At 36.0% G+C, this 15,928-nt stretch overlaps 1 protein-coding gene across 1 annotated transcript; it reads left to right on the top strand.

Moving 5' to 3' along the window:
- The first annotated feature begins 7,797 nt into the window (after positions 1–7,797).
- LOC123551950 (neuroligin-1-like) lies at positions 7,798–14,833 on the top strand. Its single transcript, XM_045341268.2, has 2 exons — positions 7,798–9,447; positions 11,713–14,833. The coding sequence occupies exons 1-2, from the start codon at positions 7,868–7,870 to the stop codon at positions 11,987–11,989; spliced, it is 1,857 nt and encodes a 618-aa protein (XP_045197203.2). The 5' UTR covers positions 7,798–7,867; the 3' UTR covers positions 11,990–14,833.
- Positions 14,834–15,928: the final 1,095 nt, after the last annotated feature.

Here is a 15,928-nt window from a genome sequence, read left to right as displayed (position 1 = left end):
AGCCCTTTGAAATGATTTCTTAGTTTTTTCTGTTGTTTTCTACAACTTGTAGATTTAATTTCTTAAGACAAACGTGAATGAGACAGTCCCATAAAACAATGAAGTCAGCAAGAATATTTGCATATTTGAAATAAAGTTGTCATTTGTTCTCTCTGCTACCAGACAGTATAGTGCTTAAAGCAATCTTCCTATTTACTGCGTGCAGTGTCGGTGAAATCGCAGCATTTGTAATGTTGATTACTGAAGCCGACAAGTTTGTGTTTCTGATGGTTTACGGAAGCAGATCGGAAACTAACACTTACAATTATTTTTATAAACGTTATGACGACATGTCCGTGATTTCTGATATAATCATAAATGCCTCTGTGACACAATGTTGTAATATTTTGTGGCAGTTGCTTGCAGCAGTAACAGGTTTGTCACTCAACGGATTTTGAGCGATTTCAAAGTTTGTTGGCGGGTAAAGGAGATGGGGTTGTGGTAGATGGCAAGGAGGTCCTACCAATCAAACATTCTCACATATATTCTATTTCCACAAAATATTTAGACAACAAATAAGGAAGGAGAAAAACTTCAATTTGCAATTAACATCGCCATAAATTCCTTACTAGTACGTGTGGTACCTCTCAAATTAACTTTTTACCTTTATGTTCCGTTATTTCTGCGAAAAAATAGTATTCTTTCTGTCCAAAGTGTTGGGGAGTTGAGGCGTCACTATGCTATCCATAAATCCACCTACATCCCGCACTTTTATATTTTAATATGGGACCTCCTCTTCACACACACACACTGCTCATTTTCGATGTACTTTCAACACTGATAGTAACGAAGAAAAAAACATAGTAACGTAGGTAACTTTGAAGATCGATTGTAAGTTATATTTGATGCTACATGTAACTTTTTTGTCATCATATTAAAGATGGAAGGCAAATCATTTCATGTAACAGTCCTGACTGGTTTCTCTTACAAGAAACATAACAATGTAACGTAGGTTACACATACAATACTTCAAATGGTCTCGAAAACAGTATTATGTTTTCAGAGCAAGTGTTTACCGTTGAGTATTGTCAGAAATCACATTTTATTCGTTCTACATTTTAAAGCAACGGTGCTTTCTGGGTAACATTTCTACTATTGCATTTTGTTGATATGGCAATATGATATCAGGAAACTTTGTTCTCCTGGTAGATAGAAATGTAGTTATTACTATCATTACTAAAAAAAATACTGACATCGGTAAATCAGAGTTCGGTATTTAACCTTTAATGTTAATCTTTTATACATTACTTATCTGATATAAACTCCACAATTACTGAAGGCATAAGCTTAATCTAAAATAATACAATGTAGGTAGCAAAATTTCTAAACATTCCATAATGAAATTGTCAGAGTAAATGACTTCTTACAAAACTCAAACTTACGTTATTTTGTCTTCTATTTAAATTATGGAAATGTTCGGTATTTTACAGTAAGCGTTTAGTTTTGTTTAAACAATTTGAATATTTATAAACATGATTAAGTACAGAAAATACCAACTTGCGCTTTTAATCTATCACACTTATCGGCGCAAATATATTTTACGTGATCGGCATTACTTCTAACAGAAAAGATAATCAGTAACATCAGAACCAATAACGTTAATAGTTTGTAATGAAGGATATTAAGGAGGTTACCAAAAAGCGTTTGAATAGTGTTAAAATTAAGAACAGGTCGACCATTATGATTTTTAATTAATATTGCTTGGTAACAATAATTCCATAAAAATTGAAAAGAAGAACATCCTAATATTGCCGCCAAAAGAAATAATTTAGTGATGTGACATTTTCACACGATAAGTAAATTATTTCTTTCAGACCCTGACTGACTGCGAAAAGATGGAGTTTGTGTTTAAAACTCATCATTTAATTTTCATAACGATATACGGAAATAAACTGCATGTTTTTATATGGCGACTTCATTCTGCATGCAGCTGATCTTTCTTTTATTTCATAGAATTAACGACAGCTCAATTATGCTTGTAAAGCTTAAATCATTGAAACAATTACTGCATTAAAGATCATGAACAATGTGAGAAAATTATCTTTTTGAGTGTGCATATATATGTTCGTACGTATGTGCGAAGGGATTTAAAAATCATAGAAGGTGATAGAGGAGGAGGAATGTCAAAATAGGTTTTGAATATGGGAGTTTATTGCTTACATGGCTATATTTAGAACGTCTATTGATTGTCATTTTGGTAACGTAAAAATAGTCACGTAGGTTACATAGAAATAAGTTGTAAAGCATAAAGTGATGCTTGTTATCACACCAAGATTGCAAGGCGAACTATACACTGTTAAAATTTTAAAAGATGTCTAAAAAAAAAAAAAAAATAAAAAAAACAGATTTGTGAGGAAATTGTAAAAAAATCCTCAGTTTCGAAAAAATAAAAAATAAATTAATGGTGTTTCAATAACTTGTTTTGCTATTTTATCTGTATCATTTTGTTTAAAAAACTTTGTAGTTTTTTTTTTTTTTTTTTTTTTTTTGCTAAAATTGAAATGTTTGCATTCTTTGAACATACTTCATGTATAAAATTTCCTTTCCGAATATACTCATATTTGCGGTTTCTTCTTGGGTGCAACTAACACCTGAACTAAGCGACTTTTCATTATTTTCATTTGGTGAATCGTTCAATCTAACTAAAGTACTTGATCTTCTAAACGAAGATCTGAGAACGACCCGTTCACATTCGTCTTCTGTATATTTTGGATTTCCGATATTGCTATTTTTATTTTCGCAAATTTTTTTTTATTTGAACCAGTCAGACGACTTTTTCCAACAAGCATTTGGCTGAACCATCCAAATAGCGTCGAATGTCAAAGGGTGAGTCAGTCCGGGGCTCGAACCCGGGACCCCTCACTTACAGGGCGAGTGCCTACCGACTGAGCTAACCGGCTGTCTGACACATTACGTTACCAAGTCCGTACCATGGCATATGATTTCTCTCAAAACACGAGGGCGTAGTCGCGATGCGGTCGTCATAAGAATTGAAAATATGAAAAACCCAGGCTAAATATAGATTTTTTAAACTGCTACTTTCACATACAAAATGTTGTAAATAGGGTTCTGATTGGCTAGCGGAAGGGTCGTCAGAATGGGGCTATCAATAGCACGTCTTCAGATCCAATGTGCGTAGCGTTAATTGGAGATGTAGATCTATTTTAGTAAGATTGGTAAATCGATTTACATATTCGGTACTGTCAGCTGTATAAATTTGCGGTGATATCGGGTGTGTATCCGGTGCAATTTCACTTTGATTAAACACAGTTATGAGATCCTGTTACAAAAACAGAACGAGCTGAAAACATCTGGCAGGTAATTTAATACAGGTAAACTATCAGAAATGGACAAATGAGAAAAGTGTTTCAGGCAATCCACTTAAAAGCGAAAAGAAAAACGTTGAAATAAAATCATTAGAGTTCAGATGCGAAGGAATTAGATCTATATCACGAGGGCGCTGTCCGAGTCACTGTCAATTAAAAAAAAAGTCAAATCGTAACTTAACCGAGTCAAAGCCGCTGTTTGAGATACATTATTTTGATTCTAGCGTGTTATCAAAGATTATGTACATCCTTGACGACATCTACCAAATATTTGCTTTCTTTCCGCGGAGCGCTCTGCTATGACGTTCGACGCGATGATGTATAAACTGAATTATTGCAAAATTACACACATGGTATTCTTTCAAACCTAAATTTAGCATAGAGCCACTAAAAGAAAACCTGTCCTTTATCATTTTCCAATCCAATGAAATTTAGTTAAGATATTGCTTTTGAAAATTACAAAGAAGTCAACGATAAAACAGAGGAAGGATCAATCTACTTCTCGGACATAATCAGGGGAAGTAACTGACTAATGTTCCCCCATTGGAAAACAAATCGGGTCGTGATAGAATTGTTCAAAACACTAATGTAAATGTGTCGTTAGTGTTTACCCTTCAGTAATAACTTAGCTCTGGTAATAAAATAAAATACTGACGTGCCTTGCTGGGGTGTTCATTTCGAATGCGACTATAATTATGACTTACTTCTAAGTCAATATTTCCTGTCTTTGATCTCTCAGCGTACTGGTTGTAACAGGTATTTATTTAAGTATATCTATTTTCATCAGCGACGATAAAATGTTCGGCTAAACGACAACCAAACTGAAGCTGAAGTGTTAAATTTTAAACATCGCAGTGCGAAGTTATTAAAGCGGAAACTGAAATTCAATCAAACGAGTTGGCTGTACCGTAAAGGTTGCAGCAGCAATTACTGAAGTGTACTGACTGGCGAATGAGAAAATTGAACTTACCGCAACCTTTTACCTTTTGGGGAGGCTGCAAAATGAAACTTAATTTAGTTGTTCTTAAATACATGTTTGATATCTTGACACACTACTTGAATTTCTACCTTCTTTATGCGAGAAATCTTGCAACATATTTCAGAAAGTCTTCGCTCATTTTCAACTGGATGTAGAATGTTGCACAGTTTAGTTAAGTATACGTGTACTAACTGTATGAACAAAAGACCGCTATCACGTTCATCATGAGTTCTAACACAGCCCGATTAATTTCCCTACCTAAACAAAGAAGACTGGAACAGTGAGTTATTATGTAACATGTGCACAGCTTGGACTTCACAATTACCCAATATTCTTGATAACATGTTAGAACCGAAATATTATAATCTCAGACTCTGATTTGCTCTTGTATAAAAAAAAACTGTAGCCTATATCGTTGAGACGCGTATTACACTATATGTCGGGCTGCGCCGTCGTGATATAATTCCTTCGCAGCTGAAATCCTTACAATGCTTACTCAACGTTGGAATATATTATTTCATAAACAACTTGATCATAATTCAGCTAAGATACAGAGATATTTACATGAATACTTAACAGGTAGTGCATGTTAAATAACCTGATATAAAAGCTATGTAAACAAAGCATGTTATTCAATGTGTCTGTATGGATGGGGTAGATGACGGAGACAGGCGCGTAGCTTGAGCATGTCAACTTGTAGATCTTGGAGTATATTTGAAGTTAGAATAGTGAACGAAAACCTTGTTGTTATTGTTGTTGTTATTTTTTTTTAAATAAAATACCGGAGTATGTTATTTTTCCAGATCCCCTTGTATGTGAAATATTCATGTAAATATACATGCGCAAGGGAGATCTTTACTGATATATTATGTAATTGCTTAAATGCTGTTTTTTAAATGGACGGTTTTTTTCTAGAATGATTCACCTAATACTAGTATACTCTCCTCAAATCCCTTCAGTTGCAATCACAAAATTTACTATCTATGAAAACTACGCAGACTTCAATCATAACTTCAAAAGAAAAATAATGGTTCAAAGCAAAAATGCATTTAATTGATGTTCTTCCATGCCCGAATTTCTAGACGTTCTAGAGATAATCAGGCTGATTTTCGGAAGACGTCACTAAGTCTTGATCCTTTTTTTAAAGATAGATTCACAGAGTTATGCATTGCCTGCTGCAGATATTGATGTGTGTGTTTTTAAGTTAATGTTGTTTTTAACATTTACATTTAAGACCTAAATACGTCGACTGGGTAGATCAGACGTTACTATGGTTATTACATAATCTCTAATTTTGTACAGTGTTAGCCAATCGGTGCACATTGTAGCCCTGAGGTCAATGGCGCATATCTCAGCTGTGGTTGTAGTTATCGCAACGCATACAAAAATAAAAGAGCAAATATGAGCCGCACCATGAGAAAACCAACATAGTGCGTTTGCGACCAGCATGGATCCAGACCTGCCTGCGCATCCGCACAGTCTGGTCAGGATCCATGCTGTTCGCTTTCAGAGCCTATTGCAATTAGAGAAACCGATGCGCAGGCTGGTCTGGATCCATGATGGTCGCAAAGCCACTGTGTTGGTTTTCTCATGGCGCGGCTAAAATATAGACTTTTGGATAAAAAATCTGAAATTGTTGAAATATTTACCCATGAATATGTTTCTCTAAATCAAAACCTTGCGTACAAGCTCCGTTGCAAAACAATTAAAAATACTTATTTTAATCCAGAAGATGCATTGCGCTAGAAAGGTCATTTTTTAAATTGTTTTGATTGGCAGATTTCCACTACGCAGCTGCGTATCTGCATTTAGGCCAGAGGTTAAAGCTTTAGATTAAGCAATGTATGACAGACGTTACAGAAGTGCAGATAAACAGCAATGCAATAGCAATGTAGGACAGAGGTTAAGGGCGTATAGCTGAAATAGCAATGTAGGACAGAAGTTAGGGGTGGGGGGGGGGGGGCGTTCAGATGAAGCAGCAGTGTAGGACTATGGTTAGGGACGTACAGCTGAAAAAGCAATGTAGGACGGATGTTAGGGGCGTATAGCTGAAATAGCAATGTAGGACAGAGGTTAGGGGCGTACAACAGAAATAGCAATGTAGGACAGAGGTTAGGGGCGTACAGATGAAATAGCAATGTAGGACAGAGGTTAGGGGCGTACAGCTGAAATAACAATGTGGGACAGAGGTATGGGGCGTACAGCTGAAATAGCAAGGTAGGACAGAGGTTAGGGGCGTACAGCTGAAATAACAATGTAGGACAGAGGTTAGGGGCGTACAGCTGAAATAACAATGTAGGACAGAGGTATGGGGCGTACAACTGAAATAGCAAGGTAGGACAGAGGTTAGGGGCGTACAGCTGAAATAGCAATGTAGGACAGAGGTTAGAGGCGTACAGCTGAAATAGCAAGGTAGGACAGAGGTTAGGGGCGTACAGCTGAACTAGCAAGGTAGGACAGAGGTTAGGGGCGTACAGCTGAAATAACAATGTAGGACAGAGGTTAGGGGCGCACAGCTGATAATCAATGTAGGACAGGTTATAGAAGTGGCAGATAAAATAGCAATGTAGGACAGAGGGGCGTACAGCAATATAGCAATGTAGGACAGAGGTAAGGTCCGTACGGCAATATAGCAATGTAGGACAGAGGTTAGGCGCGTACAGCAGATACTAGTATAGCAACATATGACAGAGGTTTAGAGCGCACAGATGCAGCAGCAATGTAGGTCAGAGGTTAGGCGCGCACAGCTGAAATAGCAAGGTAGGACAGAGGTTAGGGGCGTACAAATGAAATAGCAATGTAGGACAGAGGTTAGGGGCGTACAAATGAAATAGCAATGTAGGACAGAGGTTAGGGGCGTACAAATGAAATAGCAATGTAGGACAGAGGTTAGGGGCGTACAAATGAAGTAGCAAGGTAGGACAGAGGTTAGGGGCGTACAAATGAAATAGCAATGTAGGACAGAGGTTAGGGGCGTACAAATGAAGTAGCAATGTAGGACAGAGGTTATAGACGTGGCAGATGAAGTAGCAATGTAGGGAAGTAGCAATATTGCACAGAGGTCAAGGATCAATGTATTATACTGTTTTTCAATGATATGTTGTTTTTTATATGTAAGAATAAAACACATGATGTTTAAATCTATCAACTCAACTATTTGGCAAAATTTATATGTAGAATTAGAAGTCGCACATGTTAAACAGAACTATCAAAACAAAATGCAACAACTTTTTTGGGATTATTAACTTCAGTATTATTTTTACGATGACAAATTGTTTCGAAATTACATTTATTGATATTAACGTTCAGTCTTTGTGAATTTTAATATATATTTTGCGTTTACATATAACTTGTTAATGTAGAAAACCTTACAAACGTTAAACGATATAACGTTACGCTCTGGTGACAAGTCATATCTTTAAACCTGATGTCGAATAAAAGAATATATAAACCACACCAGGTATCCAACTATACAAATAGTTCATCCACTTTTACTGAAAAGTAGCTGTCGCTTAATTCTAAAATGGATTATATACTTAATCTTTCGGTAATATGTCTTCTTTCCATATTTGTGGATGTAGTGAAAATTGGTAAAGCTGAAGAGACGAGGCTCGATACCAAACGAGGCACTGTTATCGGGGAGGCAGAATTTGTAGAATTCAATGGGGAATACAAACCAATCGTTCGCTTCCTTGGAATTCCATATGCCAAGCCTCCTGTTGGTGAAAGACGATTTACTAAACCGGAACCGTATGGAAACTTCACATCGCTTTACAACGCAACATTTCACAGACCACACTGTATGCAGACGAGATTGTCCTTTAAATATATAAAGGACTATCAACAAGACGAGGATTGTCTGTATCTTAATATTTACATACCGGGAAATTACAGTTATTCCGCACAGAGCCATGCAGTCATGATTTATATACATGGGGGAGGATTTCTTGACGGTGGTGCCGATATCTACGTCGGTGATAAACTTAGCGCCTTTAATGACATCATCGTCGTTGCAATTAACTACCGGTTAAACGTATTTGGTTTTCTGAGCGACGGAGCAAATTTGCGAGGTAATTTCGGTCTCTGGGATATGAAGCTCGCAATCCAGTGGGTACATGACAACATCAATGATTATGGTGGTGATCCAACAAGAGTGACATTGTTCGGGCAGTCTGCTGGAGGAGCGGCCGTTATGTACCAGGCTATCAATCCCAACAACCGTGGTTTGATTCATCGTGTTATTGCGCAAAGTGGGAGTATTTTTGGTTATTGGGCACTTCAGAGGAAAACTGCCAAAACTTTTGATTGGTTTGCCTCGAGCGTCAACTGCAGCTCAAGATATATCTCTGAAACCATGAAATGCCTTAGATCGAAACCCGCGACAGACTTGAAATTACATGAAAACGAATACGTTTTACAGTTTGTGCCTAATGTAGATTCAGAATTTTTACCAGAGGAGCCTGAAGCATTATCAAAGAGAAATTCTGAAGCAGGCAGAGCCGCCATGAAATTTTTCTCAGAAATAGATTTCTTAAATGGTGTCACGAGCAGTGATGGCAATTTTGCTCGAGAATATTGGACAGCTTGGATGAAGTACGAAAACATAGATACTGATGAGAATATCAGCGAAGGAGTCCCGAAGTCTTTTCTTACAGACATATACATTCCAGATAAATTGTCCCAAATGTTCGACAACATTCCCGACACGTTAAAACGTTCCGTTGTTTTTCAGTACACAGACTGGTCAAATGACACCGATCCTTTCCTGGTGAGATCGGAGTTGTTACAGTTTGAGTCGGATACAGTTTTCTTTGTCCCATCATCAATTTCCTCAAGAGTTCACCAACGATCAAAGGGAAACCAAACATCGGGAAGCAGTTACTTTTACGTATTTGATCACAAGCCAAGCTTTGTACCGGACCCAGATTGGTTGGAAGGCGCAACACATGTAATGGACTTGGCCTACATCTTTGGATTTCCAAAACCTTTACAGTCCAAGTTAATAAAGGATTATCATGCTGTGGATCCGTTCAAAGTTTTACCAGAAGATTTTGTATTTTCAAAAGTCATGATGACACTCTGGAGCAATTTCGCTAAAACAGGGTAAGCTAGCGCTATCTGCCACTCTATATATCTGCTGACTCGATCGTAGTGTGCTACCTCTGTCATAAAATTCTGCAAGCGTAAACAAAACAACACGACTTCGCTATTTCTGTTTTAAAGATTAGCAAGCCTTATTGTAACGAATCATCTTGGTTATATCTATAGTAACTATATACATAAGCACGCTTTAACATAGTACAAATAATAGGACGTTTCGAGAGAGCGTGATAACTTTTGACTGTCGCTGTCCCCTCACGTCCATACTTATTCTGCATATTTCTGTTAGGAAATCCCCAATGAAATCCGTTGGGAACGTTTTTTGGTACCTGTCCAATGTAATCTCATCTCTGATCATGAATTTATGTTGACATTAAAGCATAAAATTGACTCGCTGACATTTTTTGACATAACCAATCGTCGTCGTTATTTCTACTATAAACATCAGCACGTCTGATTATAACGATCTGTCGTCGCTATTTCTACTATAAACATCAGCACGCCTGAACATAACGATCCGTCCTCGCTATTTCTACTTTAAACATCAGCACGCCTGATCATAACGATCCGTCGTCGCTATTTCTACTATAAACATCAGCATGCCTGATCATAACGATCCGTCGTCGCTATTTCTACTATAAACATAAGCACACCCGTCGTCGCTATTAGCACGCCTAAACATAACGAGAATCGTCGTCGCTATTTCTACTATAAACTTCTGTAAACTATACTGTTGTTGATGGAGGTTTTCGTTTCAATTTTTGTTTTTAATTTTCTTGAACTTTACCCTTTGTTCTTTGTGAAATAAGGTACATGTAGCGATCATAATAACATTGAATTTTCGAATGTAAGGAACAGATTTTCATGACCCAAAATTAGGAGATGAAACTGTATAAATCAGTCCAATGAATCTTGTGACCCAGAGAGTTTAGAAACTATAGAGGACACAATGTACTGTTGTGGACGATTAACTTAAACATGAGCGAAAAAACGTTCATTTTAGCCGACGTTTCAAGTGGAAGGCGTTCATTTGGATGCAGTGATATATGAGCCGCACCATGAGAAAACCATCATAGTGCATTTGCGACCAGCATGGATCCGGACCAGCCTGCGCATCCGCGCAGTCTGGTCAGGATCCATGCTGGTCGCTAACAGTTTCTCTAATTGCTATATAGGCTTTGAAAGCGAACAGTATTGATCCTGACCAGACTGTGCGGATGCGCAAGCTGGTCCGGATCCATGCTGGTGCACTATGTTGGTTTTCTCATGGTGCGGCTCAATATTATTACGTTTGCTATTCTTACAGCCGCTATATCTTGACGATATGTCATTTCAGAGATCTTTAATGCAACATTGGATCAAGTCTAATTATGCTAATGAAAGAGAAAATAAAAACAAACCTGTAATGAATACTTTACGTTTATTTAGTCATCATAATATACATGATGTAGAAAGTTAGTATGGAAATCCCATCTTACATCTTTTATCTTTCTGCAAATCTTTTGGCGAGTCAGAAATATCATAAACTCACTTATCATTATGGAGTTTTGAATGATTTGATGGACAAACCATACATGTTTACTTCTTAGGCTAGTATACGTATAAAGAAAGTACACGTAAAATTGTTACAATGTATTAACCATCTGGCTATAAAATATATTTCGTTGCTGAAATGATGTAGACAAAACACACGGATATTTGTCAGGTTTATATAGCTTTTTCAACACATTTTGAAGATTTTCAGATTATAATGTATTTTTGTATTCCCTGAAAGCAAATTCCAAAGGTCATGATCATGTTTTTTATATTATTATTGTGCTCCTTATGGTGGATATTTTACAACCTTGCGAGTCAAATTACACACCTCAACAAACTGAATTGACTTCTGGGCGTCAAAGATAATTACTGCATAATTACAGTTTTAACATTTAAGGGTAATAAAATGAACATCTTATAAAAAGAGAAAATGGACGAAAAATTCAATAAAAGGGTTAAATCTGTTTGTTATATAAATTTATTTGCTACTTAAAGTACTGTTTAAGGGCACTCCAGTTACCACAAACACATTTTGCTAGTCGCTAAAACCGGAGTTGAAAAATCATTTAGTATCAATTTTTCGAAAATTTACGAATATAACCTGCTTATTTCTTTTGCAAAAATATAAACATGTATATGTCTCAAAATATAAACATACATCACAAAATATAAACATGTATTCGTCAATTTTATGTTGACGTTTATCACACTAAATGGAAGTTTTTCTTTCAGAAATCCGAACTTGCCGGTTCCAAATGACGATAACAATATACCTGTGTGGCCGACATTCGACTTAAAAGATGAGGCATATTTAAGCATATCTACAAATATGTCATCAGAGTCAGTACAACATCATTTTGATGGGGAGAAAGTTGCATTCTGGGAAGGAATAGTTCCTTTGCTAACAGACTGTAATGACCAAGACACTACTTCGGCTGCATTTTCTGTGCAAAATGTGCAGTGGCTTCTCTATGTTTTCATGTTGTGTGCTTTTGTTTTTATGAGCTAATAATGTTTTTGGTGTACTCACATCTTATAATTTTTTGTCAACATTTCGATGATTTTGACGCAAAATGGGTCCATCTGACAACTGTTAGCAAAATCCCTTTTTCGCATATTTGGATTAAGCATAATGAGACACGCATTCTACAAAAGTATTATGACTAAATTTTATTATTAAATTATATAATTTCTAATTAGAAAATAAGTAATTCTGAATTGTATCAATGTTATAATGCAAAATAGGTTTATCCACACTTGGACTTTTTTGACAGATTATAGTATTGCTAAATGTATATAGAGACCAGGAACCAGTTGCTCGAACTTTAACAGGTGATTAAGCTTGAATGTTTCTCATTGCAGAGTTGGTGCAGCCGTTCTGCGCCTGCGCGGAATTATTATCAAATGGAACGCACGGCAAAAATACTCATTTTTTTGCATGTCCACACGCATTTAGTGTATAATGTGCATAATATACCGACTAAAGGTTACGGTTAGAATCACCATGGTTACAAAATATATACATTTAAGGTATTTTTGTTCAAATTTAGTTAATCCGGTATATACCGGAGTCTGTAATATATCACGGGCGCACCAACTCTGTACTTAGTCACAGCCATTAAGCTTACGGTTGATTAACGTTTAAAGTTATATTTCGGCATTTTAGAAGACTGAAACGAACAGATGTCTAAGTTCAGGAATATGAACTCCAAAACGTCTTTCCTGCAAAGTCAGAACATCATATTAGTGTTTCCCACCAAGACTAAATTTTTGAATCAAAATTTGACGTGCGGTTGGTTTAACAGCATGTTAAAGTGTCTAGTGTCCACTTTGCTACTAATTAGTTGTAGGTAAGTTGATTACAATAATAAACAATAACTTGAACTTAGACTTTTCATAAAATAACATCAAATGATGAATTCTGTTGAGAAAGGTAATGTAACAGCTGAAAACAATATGCGAAACGCCACAAATATACCCTCGTAATATAGTCAGAAAAATGGAACAGGACATCGGAAACATTATCATTGTTTATGTCTGACACTCGGTTCATCGGAAACATTAACATTGTTTATGTCTGACACTGAAACATTAACATTGTTTATGTCTGATACTCGGTTCATTGAAAGAAGTTTTTCTACGTTTGATTTCATAGGAAGTAACAACACAGATGTAAATGCATAAGGCCATTTCATAATAAATGACAGAATCTTTATTTGACTACATAACATTGTGCTACACAATGCAACAAACATTTTAAAATAGCTAAACTAAGCAAAATTTTAATGAAATCAAATGTTGGGGTGGAGGTTTTTCTGCTCTTGAAAGTTTTTTTATCACCAATTTCATTTGCACAACGCATTATGTGGCGGGGAAAGTAAAAGTTAATTAAGATTTTGTTGATACAGTGTTTTTCCTCGGTTCGCTTACCTTACTTTCAATACGCCGTGACATTACAAAAGTCATTGACGGCAATAAAATTCATTTAAAGTGTACTTAGTATATGTAACAGTTACTATCAAGCTTGATTTATGAGATTATTTTATACTGCGTTGGTTTAAGATGTGACTGTAACACTTTAAAACATACAGTTGTTGAAATAATAAATTTGTATACCATACGATAGTTAAAACACAACAAGAAGCATTTCTATAGTATTTTTATCACACTATTTTAAATCGTCTATGTTCATAAAGCTTCCTGTAAATGAAGTACCTGAGAAGCTGACTTTTATAAAACACCGTGATTGCGTGCACCAATGTTTGATAGCTAGAACTTGTTTTCCGCATGTGAATAAAATATAAAATCCACATCAGCGTCGATACAGAAATTTTCAATTTGCTTTAATTGCTGCAATGACTTAGCGTAGTAAAGAAGAAATGTATACAGATGATACATCTGATCCACCACAGAAAAAAAATTCTTTTGTGCTTTCATGGTGGTAATTATATACGATTTGCATAAAAAATTTAGAAGTACAATACAAGTATCTAGTTACAAGTAAACAATGGCATGTATAAGGCAAAACAAAATGTGTTTAATGTCTTAATATGTTATTGAATTAATGTAGCAGTATACACAATACTTGGGGTTTAGACCATAAGTGGTTCTACAGAGTACGATGGTTCATAATTTAAGTCTTTTAAAACTATACTGAAAAGAGACTGACAGAATAAATTAGCAGATGAAATTGTAAAAACACATTCATCTAGGATGGACCTAAAGTGTCTGGTATAGCTCTAGTATACAACTTCTGTCGTGATTTTCAAAAGTTTTTGTGGGGTTGGATTGGGGAGGAGCGGAAGTGGTCACTACTTTTTTAAGATAATGCCTGAATTTCATATTTGAAAATATGAATAATTATTATAGTTGACAGTTCAATTGATATACTCGTCTTTCTGTCAATTAGGGAAATCAGCATGATTTGCTTTGCCTTATTCAGATAAGAACCAGCTGTTAATAGCGTTGTGGTTGCGCGTTGGATTGTCACACAGTAAGCAGGGTTTCAATACTCCTAATGACTACACTATTTTATTCATAGGACAGTTATGAAGCATAATTACATATATTTCATTATTTTAATTTTATTCTGTAAATATATGTTTTATTTTCATAGTTTTATGTACACGTAAATCTCAATTCAACGCAAAATATCATATAACATGCTTCTTTAACGGTATCTGCAGTGCCGCCAGCTGTGTCTGTAGATTTCTGGAGTCCAGTTAAAATGAAAAGCACAATTTATTAGATACAGTTATGACTTATTTTATTTGCACATGTATACACCACATTAATTATGTATTCTATGAAATCTTCTATACTTATTTGAAGATAAAAGATGTGCAAAACGCAACAGACTTCATTATTATTTCAGAAGGATACAAAAGGCGTCATTGATCTAACATTGAACTTATACATAAAAATAAACATATATTTATTTATAAAACGTTTACAAATACTATTCTATGTACGTTAGGTCAAAAATACTACACACTAAAAACTGTATCACACTGTATGAATATGTAATGGCACTATAACATAGCAAAACGACTGTATATAGATACAAAATGTCCGTTTGTTTATTTTATGTTTAACGCCGTTTTTCAACAGTATTTCAGTTATGTCACTCGGCGGGCAGTTAACCTTACCAGTGTCACGTAGAACATACGCCTCGCCCGGGGATCGAACTCACGGCCCTGTTATCCGCAGACCTGTGCTCTCCCTATTGAGCTAAGCTGGCGTGTGCATTGCACTACAGGCACATTAAGTCTATGTAAGTAGCCACGTTTAAACTATTTGATAAGGATTTTCTACATTTAATTCAACATCTTGCGGGATGAGACTAGTACATATTGTGTATTCAGTTCACATTAACGCCTGAGTTGGTACGCACACATATGACACAACCTGTATTCATGGTATTATCAACGTGATTGCACACGATTAGGCAATAAATCTACCAACCTCTCTGTAATGGTTTATATCAACAAGTTCACGTTTAGAAAAAAACACAATTCTTGTCATTTAAGTGAAATCGATATGAGGATTTATGCACCGTAAACATTCACCACGACCTACTTGGGTCACTAACCTACTTTTCGCTCTATCAACCATTCTGATAGCTATACCGGAAAGTTTTGGCCTTTTCTGTATAAATGTATTGTCCATGCTTCATCTGTAAACTCTTTTCTGTATAGTACAGATCCCAATCGTCTGGAATATCCTCGTACTGGCGCAATGCGTGGTGTGAGAAATTACAGTGCTGTCTGGTGAATGGTAAAATCACTATTTACAGTGCTTTTAAAAACCGTCCAGTACGAAGTTAGCGGATCTGTACATGCTACACTTCCCTCCTGAAGCTGTCTAGTGTTGCTCAGCTTACAACTGTCTGGGGAAGGTCGTTCCAAAACCTAATTGTATCTGGGAAGTATGACTTTTGATAGGTGAG

Source organism: Mercenaria mercenaria, chromosome 4, assembly GCF_021730395.1.
Source record: "Mercenaria mercenaria strain notata chromosome 4, MADL_Memer_1, whole genome shotgun sequence".
In the NCBI taxonomy this organism is placed as follows: Eukaryota; Metazoa; Mollusca; class Bivalvia; order Venerida; family Veneridae; genus Mercenaria; species Mercenaria mercenaria.
Note: the sequence above shows the minus strand (reverse complement) of the source record. Positions and strands in the feature narration are given on the sequence as shown.

Coding starts and splice junctions, on each gene's coding strand:
- LOC123551950 (XM_045341268.2), top strand. CDS start 7,868: ATGGATTATATACTTAATCTTTCGGTAATATGTCTTCTTTCCATATTT. Junction 9,448..11,712: donor AGCAATTTCGCTAAAACAGG/GTAAGCTAGCGC, acceptor TTTTTCTTTCAG/AAATCCGAACTTGCCGGTTC.